This window comes from Phlebotomus papatasi, chromosome 1 (genome assembly GCF_024763615.1).
Source record: "Phlebotomus papatasi isolate M1 chromosome 1, Ppap_2.1, whole genome shotgun sequence".
In the NCBI taxonomy this organism is placed as follows: domain Eukaryota; kingdom Metazoa; phylum Arthropoda; class Insecta; order Diptera; family Psychodidae; genus Phlebotomus; species Phlebotomus papatasi.
This window is the reverse complement of record NC_077222.1, coordinates 51,972,416-51,993,093: the sequence shown is the minus strand read 5'-3', so window position 1 is coordinate 51,993,093 and position 20,678 is coordinate 51,972,416. Positions and strand designations below refer to the sequence as shown.

Here is a 20,678-nt window from a genome sequence, read left to right as displayed (position 1 = left end):
AGACCCAACGGTCTTGCCTATTGCGCCACTGAGATCCGCAATATTTTAAATATAAATGTAGATATCTTCTAGGTCCTTCACTAAGAGAAATCTGAAAATGTTAAAATAACATACCGGAAATGTTTATTTTACCCTGCAGTATTGATCTGAAATCGGTGTAAATATTATGCTTTTCATGTGTATTAGGGGTTAAAGTTACCCTTTTTCATGTTAATTTTACCCTTAAAAAGGTGTAAAATTAACATTAAAAAATGTTGATATATTTTTACACCTAAAAAGTTTTAAAGTTATGAGAAAAAAAGTTAATCGCACCCCCGTTTTTAATCAGTGTTGTAAAATACCTTTCTGATGTTTATCTAAACGTCGATTAAGTTATAAGGCGTAGGGAACAAACATTTGAATAAGAAAGACTTTAAGTCTTTTAAGACTTAAATAACTTTAAAACTTTTAATCCTTATTAAAATCACGACAATAAGTCGATCCTGGGTAAATTAAATTCTATTTATCTTAAACCTCCTTTTATTGCAGCCAAAAAGTATGTATTTTTGGCTTATTTTCAAAGTTAAACATAAAATATTTTTCATTTCCCGAATCGAAATATTTTTTTTACATGGTTCGTAGTAAAACAACTACAATTCAGTTCTCTGAAAAGCTGAAAGTCCTGGGTAAAGGATGGATTTCATAATGGTACACTCCCTCGAATCCAGCTTATTTGTTGTATGCATTATCTTCATAAAAAAAAGATGCAGTTGAGATTTCTGCAATCTCAGAACTTGTTAGTCCGACGTGTAAAGTAGCCTTGTTAGATCGTACACAAATAATATAGATAGGGGAAAGTGCCCATGCTTGATACGGTCCAAGCTTGATAATAACTATTTTTTTTCCTACGTTAATCAATAATTGTGACTCACAGCAATATATTTTAATAGCTGGTCCTAAGCCTCACATTTCCTAAAAAAATTAGGATCCCAGCTCTTTTTCCTAGTTTCAGGAAGCAAAAATCAAAAATGGGTCCAAAATTGTAATTTCGATACATAATATTTCATATGTATTTCTTAAATAATGTTGCTGTTTAGGAAAGCTACTATCATAGGCACATAGAGGGTTCATCAGTATTAATATTTATGTAAAAATATTTTTACTTGGGGACACTGTTTTTAAGGTTGGTGACAAATTCATAAATTTTACCTGTGTCCATCCTATATTTTAAGAAGGGTCCACGAATGATAATTTAAATGTGGCAACTCTATCATTAGATGTGATTCTTTCATAATTACACCTATTATAATCCTCCAATTTTATCGACAATTGACATAGCCTTCAACCCTGTTGCGTGAATTTTAAGGTTGCAGAGTGACATTTTCATAGACTCAAAGTGAAAAAATGGTTTTCGCTAGCGCCCTAATGTCATAAAAACATGGTTTAGAAAAATTACATAAAAGTGATTTTAAAACTAATAACCAGTTGTACAAACGATTTAAGCAGATAGATCAGAGTTCCGTCTAAATAGTGATGTGCATTTTTTTGTATCCTGTGAAATTTTTGCAGTGAAAATGGGCCTCCGAAGTGTCGAATCAATTATTATACAGGAAGGCCCCAGACCCAACTTGTATAAAAATCGCCACTGAATTTCCATTTTCTTCTTGAGGAAAATCTAAGGATTTCCAGTAATTATTTGAGGTGGGATTATGAACTTAATAAGTGAGACATTTTTTTTGTCATAGTGGAAGAATCGTTTCGGTTTGTGTGGTAATCAGAAAAAAATCACAAACCTTGGACATCATTTTACAGTATCAAGCATAGTCACTTTCCCCTACACATTTTGACATTCTGTTACGCTTTTTCGAAAGATTGTTAAAAGTTCTGGGCTAAAAAATTGAATCTCGTGATACTATGCAAGAAAGCCACACCCATTAGATCTTGCCCAACTTGTTGTATATATTATGCATTCACAATCCGAACTTTGTCAGCTGCCTCGCGAAATTGTTCAGTGCTTGGCTAAAGGAAAATTCGGCAATGTGACGCCTACATGGAGAACACGCTCACTCGGAAGTTACGCCCACTCGAACCCCCCGCCCCTTCGCCCACTTGTGCTATGCATTCTCTTCAGCCAAAAATGCAAATTTATCAGTTGCTTCGATAGATCGTTGGAAAATGTATTAAACTGGAAAAATATTGGTTGAAAACCTCTTAAATTTTGATTTTATACCAACTTGATTTTAAAGAGGGCGTGGCCTAATTAGTAAAACAAAAACAATCAGTGCTCAAGTCAATGAACTGAAAAATAGTAAAATATCGGATGAGAAAAAATGACAATTAGAGGAAAATATTTCCATCCAATGTACACTTGAAACAAATCATTCCCAATTGATTACATCAGCAATATTTTGTAGCGATGGTGCCGCAATAAAGACCACATAGGGTGTAAATTCAGCTGTGCGTAGAATTTTCAGTGCCTGAGGCTCCACATCCAAAATAGCCATTTTCCCTTCAGCATGAATACGCCGAATTGTCTCCAGCTTTGTCCCATACATTGCATCCTCATGTGTACCATATTCCAAATACTCATTCGCAGCAATATCCTGCATCATCTCGTCATGGGACACAAAATAATAGCTTCGGCCATTCTCTTCATCCGGCCGCGGTGGCCTCGTTGTATCTATATATTTTCCCCAAAGAGGAAGCAGAAAAAAAGAGAAAAAAAAAAGATATTTAGGCTATTGGGGCTTAGGAACAAAAATCACTCTGAATTTTGCAACCAGCTGCAAAAGCTTTAACACCCTCTGTTTACTGAATCTCTCTATTCATCCTTTCTCTCAACAAGAGCAATAAGTTAACCCTTTTCACTAGTGTTCGATGAGTGAGCTCTTTTTTTTTTACTCTCTAGGGTGAAAGCTTTCAATTACCGTGAATTTCTTATGTAAGAGGGAAACTGTTTATTTGGGTTGATTGTGGTGTATTTCAACGGAATTATCTCTTTTCATGTGTACAATGCGTGTTAGTAAATAACCAAAAGTTGTGTTATAAATTAATCCTTAATGGGTTTTTTTCTCGATCTATTGTGCAAAAAAAGAAAACTTTTCCCAAAGCAAAACACCAAATAGAACGCCCTGTATATAATTCACTAATTAATCGATACCTATATATTTTCGCACTCCATTTATAAATTTTAATAATCATTTTTATTAGAATTTGAAATTTCGAAAAAATAAGTTTCAGTGAGGGTAGGTAGGGCTACATTGATATACGATTTCTTCGCATATTTCTAAAGGAAACTGGGCTTTAACGTAATGTAATTTAGCTCTATAAAAGAATCGTGGAACTAAATAAAATAAATGTAAGGCCTAGATTCCTTTAGAAGTATGCGAAAAAATTGTGTATCAATATGTAATTATGTATCAACATTCTTACGAATTAGGGTAAGTGTGCCAAATTTCGGCATAGTTGCATGCAAACGTCAAAGTCTCAAGTTTGAAATGTAATATTTTAAATACAAGTTGATTTTTTTATTCTTTCTTTTGAAAGAGTGTTGCTTGGAACCTTGTAAAGAGTTTACCGTCTTTATTTACTCTAAAATCATTCTTAATACATTTTAAAATGAATAAAAATATAGACATAGCTTTAGTGCCCTATTTCGGTCACCTTCATTCTCATAGTTTCTTGCTCTTCGGGAATTCTTCCAATATATTTTCACGTCATCTCGTTTATCGAAGCTACATTTTTTTGTTATTCTTTTGCATTGTAGAGTACGTAAAATCTAAAAGTTTATAGAAATTCGAGGAACAAAACAGGTGGCCGAAATTTCAAGCTGGCCGGAATTTGGCACACTTACACTCTTAGAAAAAATTAGTTCGTACAAGCTCATATGCAGTTATTAGAACTATAAAATATAGTAAATATAGACCCAACTATATATTTAGTTTGGGTAACTAAATGAAATAGTGGACCACAGTTAGTTAAAGTATCCTTTTCATTTAGTTATCACAACTAAATTAAAATAGTAATGGGTACTATAACATATTAGTTCCAATTACTAAATAAATGGGGTTGATACCCATCTTATTGACTGTAATAAGTATATCATATTAGTAGTGGTTACTATATAGCATTCATTGTGATGCATATTTCTTATTAGTTGCTTAAAATTCGAAAGAGCTTCAACGCATTACTAAAATAAAAACCACTCTTTACTATTGGAAAAGTAGTCATAACTTTATGAAAATATAGGCCCATCTATTTACATTGGTTGTGAGAACTAAAAGGAATTAGTGACCAATATTAGTTGGGATAATGATTTCATTTAATTAACACAAGAAAATAAAATTGTATGAAAGCATTATGAAATAATTGCCGCAACTTATCTACGTAAATATTGTCTTATATTCTCACTACTAATAAATTTATTATGAGTATAATGTTTTAAGAATATAAGAACTATTTTAAATAGATTTGATAATAATCGCCCGAACAACTAATTTTCGTTAGTATAATCACGTCTAAACTTTTTTTAGAGTGTACCCTATATTCTGGCAAAATTGTGAATTCTGAAGTAATAATAATAATAATAATTACATTTATATACTCGTATTTACTTATCCCCTAATTTAGATTTTTATTCAGAGTTAATTTATTTATAAATCTGAAATTTTGGAGTGGATCGAAAAATCTGGAATAATCCTAATATAAAAAATTGTGAGACATTCATAATACTCTTCCTCTTTGATTAGACGATTGATTGTCAAAAGTTCAGCCTTTCATGTTAACGTATTTGCAAGTTACATCTGTAGTGTAAAACCATAATCTTTTTACTGCTTGAACTCTACAGGGAGTTCCCATAGAGACCACTTTTACAACATATCTTTGCATTCCAGACAATTTCTGAAGAATTATATCACACTGGTACAAACAAAAGGATCACATTGATCCAAATTTAATCCTTTTGCAAAGGATGTTCTATTATGATAAATGTATTTACATTCAGAATTTGAAATTTGATCTATCCTTTGCAAAACTATCAAATTTGGATCAATTTAATCCTTTTATTTTTACAAGTGCACTCTGTTTGTCCGTTAACGTTAACGGTTAAAGATAGATACTTGGGACACTTGAAACCTCCCGGGGCATTTCCCCACCCGCTACATGTCGACCTAAGGACCGCTAACATGTCATTCATTTTTGCATCCCTCCCCTACCCTCCTATCCATTTGAAGCAATTCCAATAGTTCCTATCGGTAATAGACTGGTTATCATTTTTACAATGTCCATATCCCGTGTTGGGAGAATCTGCTAAGTCCATTGTAGACTTCCCAGGAGCGCCTTTCCCGTAGTGTGGATGCTTTTTCCATGCTCCCGGAGTTGTTGGGCGTAGGCGGTGCATTATATTACGTTATTAACATATGAAAATTTAACATTCAGATCTTTGCAACGGGTGAGACTCGAACTTACAATAGTAAGTCGAGCCGGGGAATCAATCCGCCCAAGAGTCAACGGTCTTGCCTATTGCGCCACTCTGGTTCCCCAATAGACCGGTAATGAATCGGTTATGAATCGATAACTACCAGTAATTGTTTTCGAGTAAGTTCTATTTGATCTCATCTATTTTGAGTGAACTTTTGAGTTATTTTCGAATCGGTTGAAATCAGCTGGATCTGGACGCCAAAAAGACGTCAGTACAGTTGTCGGGCTACTGCCGTGAAGGATTCCCTAGGAAGACCAAGGCTTGTCACTACCAATAATTGCCCTGCAGCGACTAGCTTTGTGCCAATTTGTGCCCCTATCCGAACACTTCCAGGCCATGTTACCGACTGACTGACGGTGTCTTGTATCAGCCAATCACTCACACTGCGGGTAACAGAAGTATACCGCCAGTAAAGGGCCTTGCCTGGAGCGAGAGACGGGAAATGTGAATTACCGCGAACAGGGAAGGGAATTCACCAGCTGAGGTTTCTTTCGCTATCAGGTGGAAAATCTCAATAAGGGTACGATATTTTGGATACGACAAAGCTTTGGCTATATGGAGCCCAGTATAACAGCCAAGAAAGAAGAAGAAACTTTGCGTCATATCGGTGCTACATTTACAAATGAACCAAAAATACGTTCTTGTTACGATTTTACAGCAAAATTTGACTGGGCTTACAAAAAATTCCATAGAGTTTTTGCGCCAATTTCCAACTATCGAATGGATTGAACCATGGATCGATTTCATATAGATCGATTTCTATAGAGAAGAGTCCATTAACAGACAGCACAATGGATTTCTGTGATAGAAAGTGCTCTAAAGCGTCCTAAAACACAACAGTTTTTCGAAAAAGTTACAGCGTCCGTATTTCGGATGAGTTTGGAATAACATTCAGAAATTGTATTGGAAAAGCTAAAATCATAACTAGCGCATTATTCATTACTTTTAGATCATTGGGAGAACTTTTCGTAAAAATGCTTTTTAAAGAAAATTTGCCCTACTGTTAAAAGCAATAAATTAAAAAAAAGGAAGTTTTTGACAAAAATTGCTTCCAATGTATGAGGACCATAAGCCAAAATCCACGTAATCGGTTTCAAATTGGTCCCTCATACAATGTATTTTGTCAAACTTGGAGGGGAATTCTGTAACGCTCTGGCAATGCCATATGACAAATTGGGTTTGAATCTCAGAAGAGCTTTTTCGAAAATGCGATTCTGTAGCCGTGAAATTGCCATTTCAGCTCACGTGACATTGTCAGAAGTCACATATTTGAGATTTCTGGCAATTCAAATGTCAATGAATGTTGTTAAACAAATCAACCAAGACAGACTTTATTTGCATAATATCACTAAGTAAAGCCATTTCATTAAAAATCTACGAATTACATTTTCGAACTCATATGATATGACAAAAAAACTCGATTGGCATAGTCAGGTTTCGATCTCACGCGTGACAATGCCATGAAAATTACAAAATTCCCCTACAGGTTAGTGTTTTGAAGAACGAATTAATTGTCGAATGACAATTTTCCAGTAATTGTTCTGAGATAAACTTTTAGTTTTTTGTATAAAACTCGCACTAATTTTGTATAAAACGGTCTAAACTCGAAATAAAACCCGCATCGCTTCTGCATAAAATAGATAAGAACATGCACAAAAAATTGTGCATTTCGGACGGTATAAAAAAGGATGGAAAATTATTGGATGTGCTGTATAGACATACAATGAACACTGTTGGAAAGTAAAACCGAATTTGCTTAAAAAATGTTTTTCACTCAAGTCCAGACTTTTTGAGCCACCTAGTACACTATTGGAACCATTGGAACCAAACTAAATTGCAAATTCAAATTGTTTTGCATTATTAGCATTTATATTAGCTAATCTCTCTTATCATGTCCAATAGTGTCAAATCCCATAGCTTCAATAAAAATCGATATCACAATGAGGGAATAATAAATTACATTAGAAACTAAATCAAGTGTTTAAAATGTGCTGATTTCCGCTGACAACCTGATTAATCCTTCACTACAATATAAATCATTTTTGTCTATAAATCTTCAACATAAACTTTCAAGACAAGAAAAACTTTCTTTTACCAGTTTTTTTACAAAATATAACTGAATACTTCATAGTTAAGATGTGCGATAAGTGAATAAAAAATTAATGGATATCCTCTTCAATTAAACAATGAGTCTGTCTAACTTAATGTAGGAGATAATGGATTTACATTGCAATACTTCTTTTAATACGTTAATTTATAACTTAACAAGGAACTACGAAGATTTATCGATTAAGTGTCTCTGAGGAATAGAAAATAGACTAGAAGATTAAAGACTTTTGCCTTTATAGATGATAATTTAAATGAGTTCACTCGATATTTCGTCAATTAGAAACTTTGAATTTGCTACATATACAAACTTTTCGAAGTTATCTTAAGATTTTCATGCAAATTTAAAGCATTGCTTAAGAGCATCCCCCCATACCCTCTAAACGTGAATAAGTATTAAGAAGGAGAACTGAACCGTCTAAAATTGAATTGTTACACAATTTCAACATACTTCGTTAAAATTTAATGATTGTCAATATTGCCAGAGATAACAAAATTATTAATCGCGGTGTTAAATAAGGGGTTGCCTATTCCATTCCATTAATTTAACTTCCAAAGAGACTGAATAATTTCCAAGTATTTTACTCTCAGTTTTTTCTCATCATTGCAGCTTTTAAATTCGTTTGCAAAACTCTCTTCTCAGAGTTTTCCAAAAAAAAAAAACACTTTTTTCTTCAAAAGTTTTTCGAAACAAATAGTGAAGTTTTCAAATACTTACGTGGTATAGGATACGCATATTTGTCTGGATATTTTGCTATAAGTGTATTTTTGATATGACGACGTCCAACACCATGAGCGCCTAGGAGCACCAATGTTTTCCTCTGAAATGCAGGATCGCCAACTGCAAAGTTCAGCAAAAAAGTAGTAATATTAAAATCAATCAGTTATTCTGACAATTTTTTTTATAGCTTCAATGAAATTAATTTCAACTTACGGGGTACTTTAACCACTTCTTCGTATGTGACCAAATCTAATTGATCGAACACAGCATTGTGTTTTGCAAGATATTTGTCTCTGCACTGCTTTTTCTTTCGGCCAAATATTGAGCAATTAACTGCAAGACACGAAAAAGACCAAAAATACCAAAATTGATTGCATTTGAAAGGAAATTTTTTTTCATCACTTATAAATCATTTTCAAATACATTTTTGTGTTTTATATTTTTCTTGAGAGGTGAAATGAGAAAAATAATTTTTATAAAAGAGAGAAAAAAGATAGAGAAAAAGAAATTCAACATTAGCCATAATTTCACCACTACTATACATTGCATTGCATCAAGTAGGAAAAAAAAACATTCTCTTATATCTCACAAAATATTGGGGAGTTTGCTTTATCCAGCTATTGCTATATTAATTTATATTACAAAAGCTTTTCACCAAAAAAAAGAGGAAGAAGCAATAAACAATTCTTGGATATTGCCAAGGAAAATATATTACATGTTATTATTTTTGTTATCTCTTCTATAGCTGACCTATTAAAGTAGATAAATATTGTATTTTCTGGGAAATTATTCTATTATTATTTTTGAATAAACCACAAAATGATTATTTTGTTTAATTTTATTAAAATATCTAAGGCAAATCTGTTGATTTTTTTTTTGTTTTCACAATTTTGATTGTGTCGAATGGGTCCCGGCACGGATAACTCTACTATGGATAGTATTAAGGCGTCTACACATTGGGAGCAATTTTCGTCAAAAATTGCGTTTTTGACAGAAATTTGACGTTTCCCCCTACAACGCTGCAGGGAATTTCCTTCAAAAAAGCAATTTTTGACAAAAATTGCTCCCAATTTGTAGAGGCCATTAGGCAGAAATTTTGGTGTCCCATAGTAGTGCAAACAAAGTGAATAAAACTACGAATAAAGACCCTACCCTTACTTCTTGATAGTCTCGAGACTGAAGATCGCTTAAATTGTACATTTTTATTCCTAAGCATAAAATCGCATCATTCCTGTGTGTACTTTCATTCGCTTTGTTTGCACTACTATGGGACGCGAAAATTTCTACTTACTATCCATGGTAAAGTAATCCATGGTCTTGGTAAAAATCCCGAACGCCAAAATCCCGAAAATTTTGGGAAATTATTCTACACATTAGGGTAAGTGTGCCAAATTTCGGGATAGTTGCATGCAAGCGTGAAAGTTTCAAGTTTGAAATGTAATATTTTAAATACAAATTGATTTTTTTTATTCTTTCTTTTGCAAGACTGTTGCTTGGAACCTTGTAAAGAGTTTAGCGTCTTTATTTACTCTAAAATCATTCTGAATATATTTTAAAATGAATAAAAATATAGACATAGCTTTGATGCCCTATTTTGGCCACCTTCATTCTCATAGTTCCTTGCCCTTCGGGAAATCTTCCAATATCTTTTTCACGCCATCTAGTTTGTCGAAGCTACATTTTTTTGTTATTGTTTTGCATTGTATAATCTCTAGAGTACGTAAAATCTAAAAGTTCGTGGAAATTCGAGGAACAAAAAAGGTGGCCGAAATTGCAAACTGGCCGAAATTTGGCACATTTACCCTATCCTCCATATAATTTCATCTTTTTCACGATTTTGAATACTCGGGATTTCGATTTTCGAGATTTTTGCTTTTGGGATTTTGGCCCTTTGGGAATTTTGGTGTTCGGGATTTTGGCTGCCTTCGGTGCCGCCTATTAGTCAATTATTGTTAATGTTTTCAACAGATATTAAAAAAAAGGATTATAATTTAAATTCAATTAAAAATCAACATAAAACATTTAATTCCATCGAATTTTCTGATTGACTACACAGGAAAAAAACGTAAAATTGTTTGCAAAAGTTTGTGAATTCCTTGGGGACTTACGAAATGCTTATAAATCAAATAACTCACAAAAAAGTCTGTAAAAGTTTGTACTTCTTCACAAACATGAAGTGCATAATGCGTACCATTATCATAAGGTCACTTTGCAGAACTCAAATTTTTTCTGTATTCGTTTTTTTTTTTAATTTTTTTCTGCAAAATATTTTGAATTGAATTATTTTACAATATTATTGTAATTTTTTTTGACATTGCAACGGCTCTCCCATATTTCCACTGAAGAAATGTTGATTTTTATGGTTTTCCAGTGTATCATTACCATAAGGTCTTCTCAATAGTCACATTTTTTTTAATATATCTTTATTTTTTCCACAAAATACTTTGATTTAAACCTATTTATGATAATTTTTTGATAGCGCAACATCTTTCTTAAATTTTAATTGAGAGAATATCAATTTTACACGTTTTTGATCGTATTGTATAGTCCTGTTTGTTATATTATGTAACCTGGGCAGCAATCAATAAATTATTATTATTATTATTATTATTACAGTGCCCGCTTCGTTATCCGGATGATTGGGAGACAATATGACAGATGTCCGCTTCGTAATCCGGATGAATTTTTTGAATTTGTTGAACGTCTCGAAAATATATTACAGATTTTTTGTAGAATTAGAATAAAAGTTTTAAAGAAGCTTAAAAAGACATAATTAGAGAATCCTATGCTATTATACTTCATTTATTAAACAAAAATCGTCTAGCTATCGTCGATAACTCGTTCGGATTACGCCGATCCGGATTAGAAAACGGGCACTCTACTACGATAATGTCAAAAAAATCTTTTGTAATATTATTAAAGCGAAATAATTTTTATGCAAATCTTTAAAATTAGTGATTCTAGCGATTCTGAAGTATTTCAAGAATGCGATTATGCATACTATCGATTAAATTTTCGATGAACTTATCTTCAGGCTTGTTTCACGCATCCAAAATTGCAAATTCTAACTCAAAAACATAAGTGTTTTGACGAATATCGGCGTAAATATGGTAAACAAGAATCTCCCAAATATTTTGAATTGGATTGAAGTCAGGAGTTCAAGAGGTCAGGTGGCCAAGCCAAGATTTTGATATTCTAAGCTCGGAGCCAATATAAAGATTCTGCGCTCCGGTGGCAGCCAAAATCCCGAAAGCCAAAATCCCGAATGTTCAAAATCCTGAAAGGGATGAAATTATATGGAGGAAAATATTTAGAATAATTTCCGAAGACACAGAAGATTTCCCTTTGCCTCTTTATTTATATTTGCACTAATATTTGGCGTATGATCTAACATTAATAGGTCAATTATTCCATAAATAAAATGAATCAGTGACAATTTCGTGTAAATTTGGGATTAAACATTGAAAAATTGACCCAGCGATCAAATCGATGAACCGGTCGATTTGAGGGCACTTTACCTTATGACACTTTCAAGAATTCTGGATTTTGGCTTTCGGGATTTTGACCGGGACCCTCTGTCAGACCTTCAATATAATCCTGGCTTTTCGAATAATATTTCCGACCTAAAGTTTAAAATGCTAATTTGCAGTAGCTCTTAAAGTACGAGTGGTTTAAAATTGTTTTGGGCGGTGCATACTATCTACTTGTAAACAATAAAAAATAAGTTTAATCGAAGTACTTTGTTTGAATTAATAAATTTATCCTTGTAAAATCTTAAATTATGACACTTCACTTTATAATTGTGCATAAAGAATTTTCTGTCTGAAATAATAAATGTTGCCACATTTTCTTTCACTAGAAATTTAACGAGCTATTTCTCGGAAATTCAACGCTTTTTTTTATTTTGTGCAAAGTGGAACAGCCTCTTTGCATATATTACAAAGTCTATATTATAAGGAAAATTCTTTATATAGAATTGTGGTTATACTTTGGTATTCAAAGAATATCTCAACTTTAAGTATATCCTTTTCCATGAAGTTTGATCATCCCAGACTGCCTTAATCAAATAAAGCGGAAAATGTATAGAAAGAATACATAATAAGTCTGAAGATGGCAATTTTAATTCAATAATTTACACCCTCAGTTAAAAAGGGATAGGGATAAAGCTCAAACCGTCTTATCCTTCAAGCACGATAAGTATTTTATGTGCAAATGTCTGAAACGTGATTATGATAATCAGTCACTCAAGAATATTCAATTGATTGTTCTTTTTTTTCACTTAAAACCAACGAAAAAAAAGCTACACACACATTAAAAACTTCAAGCCATATTAGACAGAGATATGTTGTAAAGTTACAAATGAAGAGTTTTAATTAAATCAATTAAGCAGAAAACTTTTAAAACTATGCTAACAGTTGCCATGCACAAAACGGACCATTTTGGGAGAATGAAAGAAACTTCCATCTTTTTATTTTGGGTAATTGTCAAACTTATCAAATTAAATAGTCAAATTGATTGGGGTACTTGTGGGAGTAATAAAATTCGAAAGTATTTTTGATATTGAGAAGGATTATGGTTTGGAGAATAAATAGTAAAACTAATAATAATAAAAAAGAGAAACTGGATCAAGAACATGTTTTTTGAGAATAAAATCATTCTAAATAGTGAAAAAAGAGAATTTAATATAAAATTAACTTCGGTTATGGCACTTGGTTTTTAATTTATTGTCCAGTGACAATAAAATAATTCATCTTATTTAAATTGACATTACAAAAAGTCCTTCGTGTACCTGTCGATCCATCACATCCTTCGGCATGTGCTGAACACCCAGGACCAGATTCTCCTGATTAGTCAGTGTTTTATTTGCCGCCACACAACACACAAAATGGTAAAGAAACACATGTCAACACTTATACAGAAATCATAAGGAATAAAAGGCATAAAATCATATGAGAAGTAACTTCCTAACAAAATTATTATACCATCCAATATGTCAATTTCACTGATATTCATTTTCCATCAAAATATATTACCAAAAGGATTTCTCTAGATTGGGAAATCTGTCTGCAAAAGTGGCATAACCAACATTTCAGAGAATGTGAAGACTGCCATGAGAAGGAAAGTTTCTAATTCTCTAGCTTTCTATTTATTCTGTTACCGTCAAAGTTATATATAGTCAATTGCAAGTAACATGAATAATATTATTGGAATTTAACTAGAAAATTTCATCTGAAATTTAAATCTATTTCAAATTTAAGATTTTTGTGGTTTTCATCATTGTACTAACCATTTCACAGGTATTCACAAAATGATTATTGATGAAAAAGCCCCACAGCTTTTGCCCACATCCTCCAATTAGGACATGTTTAAGCATTTTGATTAATATTTGTATTGACCATTTTAGCCGAAATGGCAACCGCATCAAAATCAAACATTATTTTCCGAATTACATTCAATACCCTCGCGGTTATTTGCATCATTCAGTTTTGAACTAGTTAATGGCTCTTTATTGATTTATTATTATTATATAGCTAACACAACTGAAATCCAATTATAAATTTGAAGACTAAATGTGCAAAATAGAACAGATTTATTCTTATTTTAAATTAAAAAAATTGCAATTTATTAATCTCAAAGTTTCATTTGATTTGCTATTATTGGTAATAAAAAAATATTACATTTTCTATCTGAATTGTGTAAGAATTGTGCATTTTGGTTTTGTAATTTTATTTATTGGGTAATTAAAATTTTTTATTGAATATGTCTAGAAGAAAATTCATTAAACTGTAGTAAGGTTAGATGCCAAGAATACTATCGTAACGAGACAAAATTGATGTATTTTACCCTCATCACCCTCCTTGTTAAATCTCCCACGATGTTAAATTATCAATTTTTTTTCAATTTTTAACAAAAAATCAATTAGGGTGGAATCACCACTTCTCGCCAATGTTAAAAAATAAATTAGCTGTAAATTATTTGTATCTCTACTGCTGCTACTTAGATAGTCGAAAAACACTAATTCTTTGTTTTTAATTTAAGTGTTTGAGCATTTTTTAGAGCAATTCTTTAATCAAGTGCATGAAAGCCAATATTTCTTACCAAATATGCCAAGTGTCATATGAAACTTTTATCAAACAAAATTTACGTTTTTGGATAAATAAATTCTCTATTGAACATTTAATTACATTTGACGAATACATAAATTTGTATTTATTTAGTTATTATTTCATTTTATATTATTTTTATGTAAAAATGAGCCATGGCGGAAAGTTGTTATATTCTGAAATTAATTTACCACCTGTCGCCATCTTTTTTCAATAGGCGACGCTAACTTCACTTCATAGATGCTCAGTTATCAAATCTGCTTTGTTTACTTTCTGCAATAGTCTAATAATTTGATTTCTCAAATAAAAGTGAAGAAAAATCATTTAAAGTGAGTAAAAATAAGATGATCATGAGGAAAAATAATTGCTGAATGTATTATTTTAATAACATTGTCTAAAATAATCGAGTGTGGACATTTTCAAGTGGGTGGCGAGAAGTGGTTACAGAGCTGGCGAAAAGTGGTAAAAAGTGGAGACGAAGTGGTTATTTTTGCATTGTTAATAAAAACCAGTTTTTTTTAGGTACTCCCGCGTTAAATTGTAGGACTTTTGTTTTGACGAATCTAGAGCCAATATATCTAAGTGGCTTTGTGTCAAATTTGAGTTATTTGATAATAAGGGGTCAAAAGTTATAATACAAATAATTTCGCTTTTTCCTAAAAGTGGCGATAAGTGGTTACTTCACCCTAATTAAAATTTTTTATTGAATATTTTAGTATCTAGAAGAAAATCCATTAAACTGTAGTAAGGTTAGAAGCCAAGAATACTATCGTTACGAGACAAAATTGATATTTTTTACCCTTATCATCCTCTTTGTTAAATTTCTCACGATGTTAAATTGCTATTTTTTTCAATTTTTAACAAAAAATCAATTATAGCAGTAATGTTTTTAGTATATCAGGAACTGACTACTTGGCTATAAACGAGCTTAGTCGTCTCGTCTCCTAAGTCTCCTAAACTTTAGTTGTAGGTGTGTTCAGCACAAAATCATAATGTAATGTAATGAGCTTCACAATTGATTGGTGGAGCTAAATTATATCCTGGTAAGACCAAATTATATTTAAAAACAGTATTAAAAGCCCTTTTTCACAAGTCCCCCATGTCCCTCTAAAAAAAGTATAGGGAAATCAAGACGTAAATGTAAAGCAATCTTCAGACTAAACGTATCACTTAAATTACAGCTAAGTATAACAGTTATTTTGTCATCAGATTAGAAGTTTAGTCCAGATCTGTAAGGTTTCAAAATCGTTAATGAGAAAAGATTTTATTGGTTTTCAGAATCTTTTAGATCATTTAATATCCAATCTCCAATCTTAAGCCAGAATTTTCAAAAAAAGTCTTGATTGACAAAAAAATTAGGAGTAAGCCTTGTGTTACGGTACCAAAGTTATATTTAAGCTTTATAGGTCTAAAACCCGTAGAAGAAAGAGAGACACAAAAACTGTAGGGGGAAGTAGGGCACTTTTGAATTGGGGTACCTTTGAAATATGGCTTTTTGAATTCATTTTTAAATGGAACTGGACTTTACCATGAAATAATTTAGATTAACAAACCAATTATCAAGCTAAATTACATTCAAGTCCATTTGAAAATGAGAGGAAAAGCCTAATTTCAAAGCTGCCCCAATATTAAAGTGACCCTGTGCCTCACTTTCCCCTACCTTTATTAATTCTACAGTTTTTCTTATTTACTTTATTAAATTTGCCGTAATTCTTCTAAATTGATTTAGAAAGATAATGATTTAGAAAGTACCCCCGGAGCTTTAAGTGGATCAGGGTATAGAGTAGTGTCTCTATGACTTGAAGTCTCGGGTTCAAAGTTGAGCAACAGCAGATAAATAATTATCATGCCATATCGACTTTGAATTCGTCCAAAATGAATGAATGTATGGAATGAATAGTAAGGCCAATGGTGTACATTAGCAAAAAACTGAACCGTCTAGACAATAGGCTGGTATGAGAACAAGTTTCGGCATAAAAGTGGAACAGTAGACTCTCGCTCAATCGGCTCTTTTTCAATCGGGCGAAAAATTTTGCTGACAATTTTCACGTTTAATTATGAAGCTAATTTGCTCAAATTTACTGTAGTTCTTCCTATTTTATCGTAATTCTTTATAATTGAGCGCTTTTTGTGGAATTTACAAAGGCTTTGACGCCCAAATCTATCGCTAAACCGGATGACATTTTGTCCCAAATGTCCAATTGAAAGAGAGTCTAGTGTACTTCAGTCGATACAAATATTCACTGTCACTGATCCAAACACACACCGAGATGAGCTGCTGTGATACAGTAGCGCCACTGGGTGTAGCTGTGACATGGAGCAGCTACCTGTATCGGGGAATAATATAGAGTAGCAGTGGGAAACCAAAAGGGGCCCAATTGTGGCCTGGATGAATCGGTAATCCGAAATTGAGAACTGACTCATGGCAAAATTTTATCTTATCTTAGAAATTACCCAGGCGGACATTTGACATGTACGAAAATATCGTTGAATCATTCTAATACCTATTTTTCTAGGCCAAAGTATTAAAGAGCTCTACAGTCTAGACAGAAAATTTATAAACCGAATGGCGTCGTGTTTGAGCTAATTGGAAAGGTCTTGGAATTCCTGACAAGCCTGAACCGATTCCAAATGGTTATGAACTCGTAATGAACCGGTTCATGACTGATAACTAATTAGTCCTAAGACGATTTTGGTAATATTTTGAAAGATTAATAAATCGGTTTAGATCGATTGTCAACCGGTAATAAACCGGTTATGAACCAGTTATGAACCGATAAGTAATTTTTGTCCGAAAATCAATTCTATTAGTCCTTATAACTATTTTGGGGAATCATTTGAGTGATTTATAATTCGGTTCAAATCGATTGGGAACCGGTAAACAGTAAAAGATGCGAAAATACTTTTTTAAGGATTAGCCTTTAAGTCAGGAGTTCGAGTACTTCGCGAAGTCAGGGACACTTTAATAGATTACAAATATACCAATTATAGCATATACAAAAATACCAAATAGTGTTTTGGTGCTAATATATTTTTTTTAATTAAATATGGAGTATGCCTTTTATAATTCCGATCCGTGGTACTCCTCCCTTCTTGTGTATGTGAAAAATTCATGAAATTTTAATTGACAACATGATGGAATACATAATTTCACGCTCTATATTTTTTTCAGTATTATACTTTGTTAAAAAAAATCATCTAATTTTCCGAAAACAAATAAAAACTAATAAAAAAACTTTTAAAATACTCAAATTGCATTTGACAGCGCTGAAAATATCAATATAATTTTTTTTAAATCGTTATTTAATTAGTTAGTCAAGCAAGTTGAATAATAAATGTTCAATTTTAATTAATTGGTCAATATTTTAAATCTCACGCCATATAGTTCAGAATTCACAATCATGAATTCTTTTATTCATGTACAGCACATAAATTTCACCCTAAATATTTGTATATTTCTATTTTCCAGCCGCGTCCAAAATATTTGTGTTAAATTAAATATTTTCGAATGTTCATTCCACATAAAATACCTCAACGCATTTTCCTTCTGGGAAAATGTGTGTACTATTGAATATCAAAGTATTATTATTTTCCCTCGTCAAAAAAATACAAAAAAAAAATCATAACATTTTCGTTTTAATGGACATATTCTCGTATTTCTCTGTGTTAGAGGTATAGATTTCATATAAGGGAATAGTCAGTACAAAAAAACCATTTAATTTATATACTGACCATTCATTTTTCTATTCATGACACATTTATGTCCTTTTATATTGTGCGAAAAAAACAGCATATTTAGAAAAAAAATGGATAAGAGTTATTTCCATATGCTGTACAAGGGGGATACTGGACTAAAAAAAATCCCCCTTAAAACACATTCTGAATACATCATGGACCCAAAATATGTTGTGTACGTTACAAAGAAAATGATGAAAAGAGGATATTTCTATACAGTCAGTTTGGAATTTTTTTTATCGTGAAATTGTTATTTTAACGAGATATTTGCTGGATGGATAAAAAAAGCTCATGAAATGTTTCAAGGGCTTGTTACAGAATTTTTTTCTCTGTACAAAATTTTCCAATTGCTACAACATCATAATAAAGAAAAAAATAATAGTTGAATCTGTAAAACCAAAACATGATACTTAAAAGACTTTTTTCCGTATTCACAAGAATAATTAAATAAAACAAGAGACACAATCACACCCATATAGCAAAAAAGTCACAAGTACAAAGCTCAAATTCACACAGAAAATGGACTGAATGAAAGAAAAAATAAATAAATAAATTAAACAAAATACAATGGGAAAATGTATGAGGAAATGCCATTCACAGTTGATATAGAAGTAAACTTAAAAACTAAAACAATTTTGTGGGTTTCTGCAATATTGTGAGATTTACAGGAGAGTTGGATGTTATGAAAATGTGAAGTAACACCAAAAGGAAATTGAACTTTTGAATTGAAAGGAAAATTTTGAGGGAATATAAATGTGAATGGAAAATAGGAGGATATTTGATATAGATCAATAAACTTGCCTTGTTCCTGTTTAGTTTTGTCCACAGCCTGACAAGCAATTCGCCACTCCTGAAGCTCTGGAGATGGTATAAGACCAGCTGAACCACCAGCTGCATCATGACGTGCCTGCCACCAGTGATGGTCATCCTTACTTATTATCTGCAATAGAACATTCACGATAAATTGCATTAAATTCGTGACTCTCTTTCCCTCACAAATCTCAACCATATGGATGTGGTGATTGATTAATCATAGGTGATCAATTTATAAATGACAGCAATAATTCCTATACGGAGACATATGATATCAACTCACTTGCAATATGTCACCAGTACGGAATGCTATTCCAGCCTGAGCACAAGGAATCAACTCATCATCCAATGGATCATAGTCGAATTGGGCACGTACGAATATCTAGAGGGCAGAGAATATGAAATAGGATTATGTTAATCATGAATAATTATATATAGTGCAAGGATAACATCTCTCGCACGCGGATGTATTCTCTTGGCAGTAATTCACTTTGCACATTAGGAAGTATATACTGTAAATATGTGCATTTATGTAATATTATTCCCTGAAACACATATAAAATTTTCTTGCTAAAAGATCCACGATAAGCTGAAACAAGCTTATGGTGGCTTTCATGCCATTAGACAATATTTTATTCGTGTTTTTGGGAATGATTTTGCAAAATTAAGCCTGAAAAATCTTTGAAAATAAAATGGGACAAAGTCGTGCTTAATTCAACTTTATATCTTAGCTATATTATGCAGGGAAAAGTTCTCAAGAATGTATATATACGGTCTTTGTTGTGCCTCCATATTTACGCTTTCCTGTTCATTCTGTCTTACTGAAAATTTACCTTATATACAAATTTTTATTTTTTATTTAGGGTATCTGGGTAAAATCAGTCAAAATTATGGAAGCTTTTATTTTGGTTCCGTTAACAATTCGTGCAAATACATTAATAAAAAAATAAAAGGATTGTTTAAAATTGTAAGTTAAAATACGAAATGGTAAGTATATTAACATTTTAATCAGTAGGAAACGTAAAAGTATATAGAAATTAGGCTAGCTTATGCAATTAAAGGCAGTAAATAGGAATTATTTTTATTTAAAAAAAAACTCGCTGAATAGCTTTTATTCAGATTTAAAATGGTGCTATAATCGCAAACGTATTGAAACACCTAAAATTCTGGCCATTCTGTCAGTTGGATTAAAACCACAATCCCGAAAGCCAAAATCCCGAACTGTCAAAATCCTTTAAGGGTCGAAATCACACGGAGAACAATGTGTGGAATGATTTCCCAAAATATTGAAAATATCCAAGCACAGTTGTAATCGGGAAGGTAGCTAAGACACTTTTACCCCTTTTACCAATTTGGGATTTGGGATTTCGGGATTTAGACTGGGATCCCTTACAAACATTTTGCTACCAAGCTAGAAAGAGGTGATTTTTAAGTTATTAATTCTTTTAACTAACATATTTTAATTAACGTAAAAAATACGTTTATTTTTGCAAAATGTTTAAAAGAAATTTTAGACTTAACCATCTGAAAAAATATTTGAGTGTGAATTTAAAATTGGACGAAATGTCTTTACTGACTTTTTGTCGCTGTCTGAAGCTCTGTCATTAACGTTTTTGTGCAGTGAATAGTAGGGTTAGGGTAAGATGGGGTAATTTGGAAGAATCTAATTTGGAACTGTGAGATTTCCTTACAATTTTAGATGGAAAAACAAGAAAACAACTCCTCTTTTTCTCTTTGACCA

The 20,678-nt window shown here is 32.1% G+C and overlaps 1 protein-coding gene across 20 annotated transcripts in view; it reads right to left on the bottom strand.

The window, feature by feature from the left end:
• Nucleotides 1-20,678, bottom strand: part of LOC129805730 (peripheral plasma membrane protein CASK) — a 518,962-nt gene that overhangs the window by 7,656 nt on the left and 490,628 nt on the right. For 12 of the 20 annotated variants that reach the window (XM_055853901.1, XM_055853886.1, XM_055853936.1 and 9 more), the window contains 6 exons: nucleotides 19,221-19,319; nucleotides 18,926-19,064; nucleotides 13,075-13,128; nucleotides 8,499-8,618; nucleotides 8,283-8,405; nucleotides 2,376-2,659 (listed from right to left, as the gene is read on the bottom strand). In XM_055853901.1, coding sequence (XP_055709876.1) covers nucleotides 2,376-2,659; nucleotides 8,283-8,405; nucleotides 8,499-8,618; nucleotides 13,075-13,128; nucleotides 18,926-19,064; nucleotides 19,221-19,319 — 819 coding nt within the window. The remainder of the gene's footprint in view (nucleotides 1-2,375; nucleotides 2,660-8,282; nucleotides 8,406-8,498; nucleotides 8,619-13,074; nucleotides 13,129-18,925; nucleotides 19,065-19,220; nucleotides 19,320-20,678) is intronic. The other 8 variants (XM_055854005.1, XM_055853971.1, XM_055853978.1 and 5 more) reach the window with 1 other exon arrangement.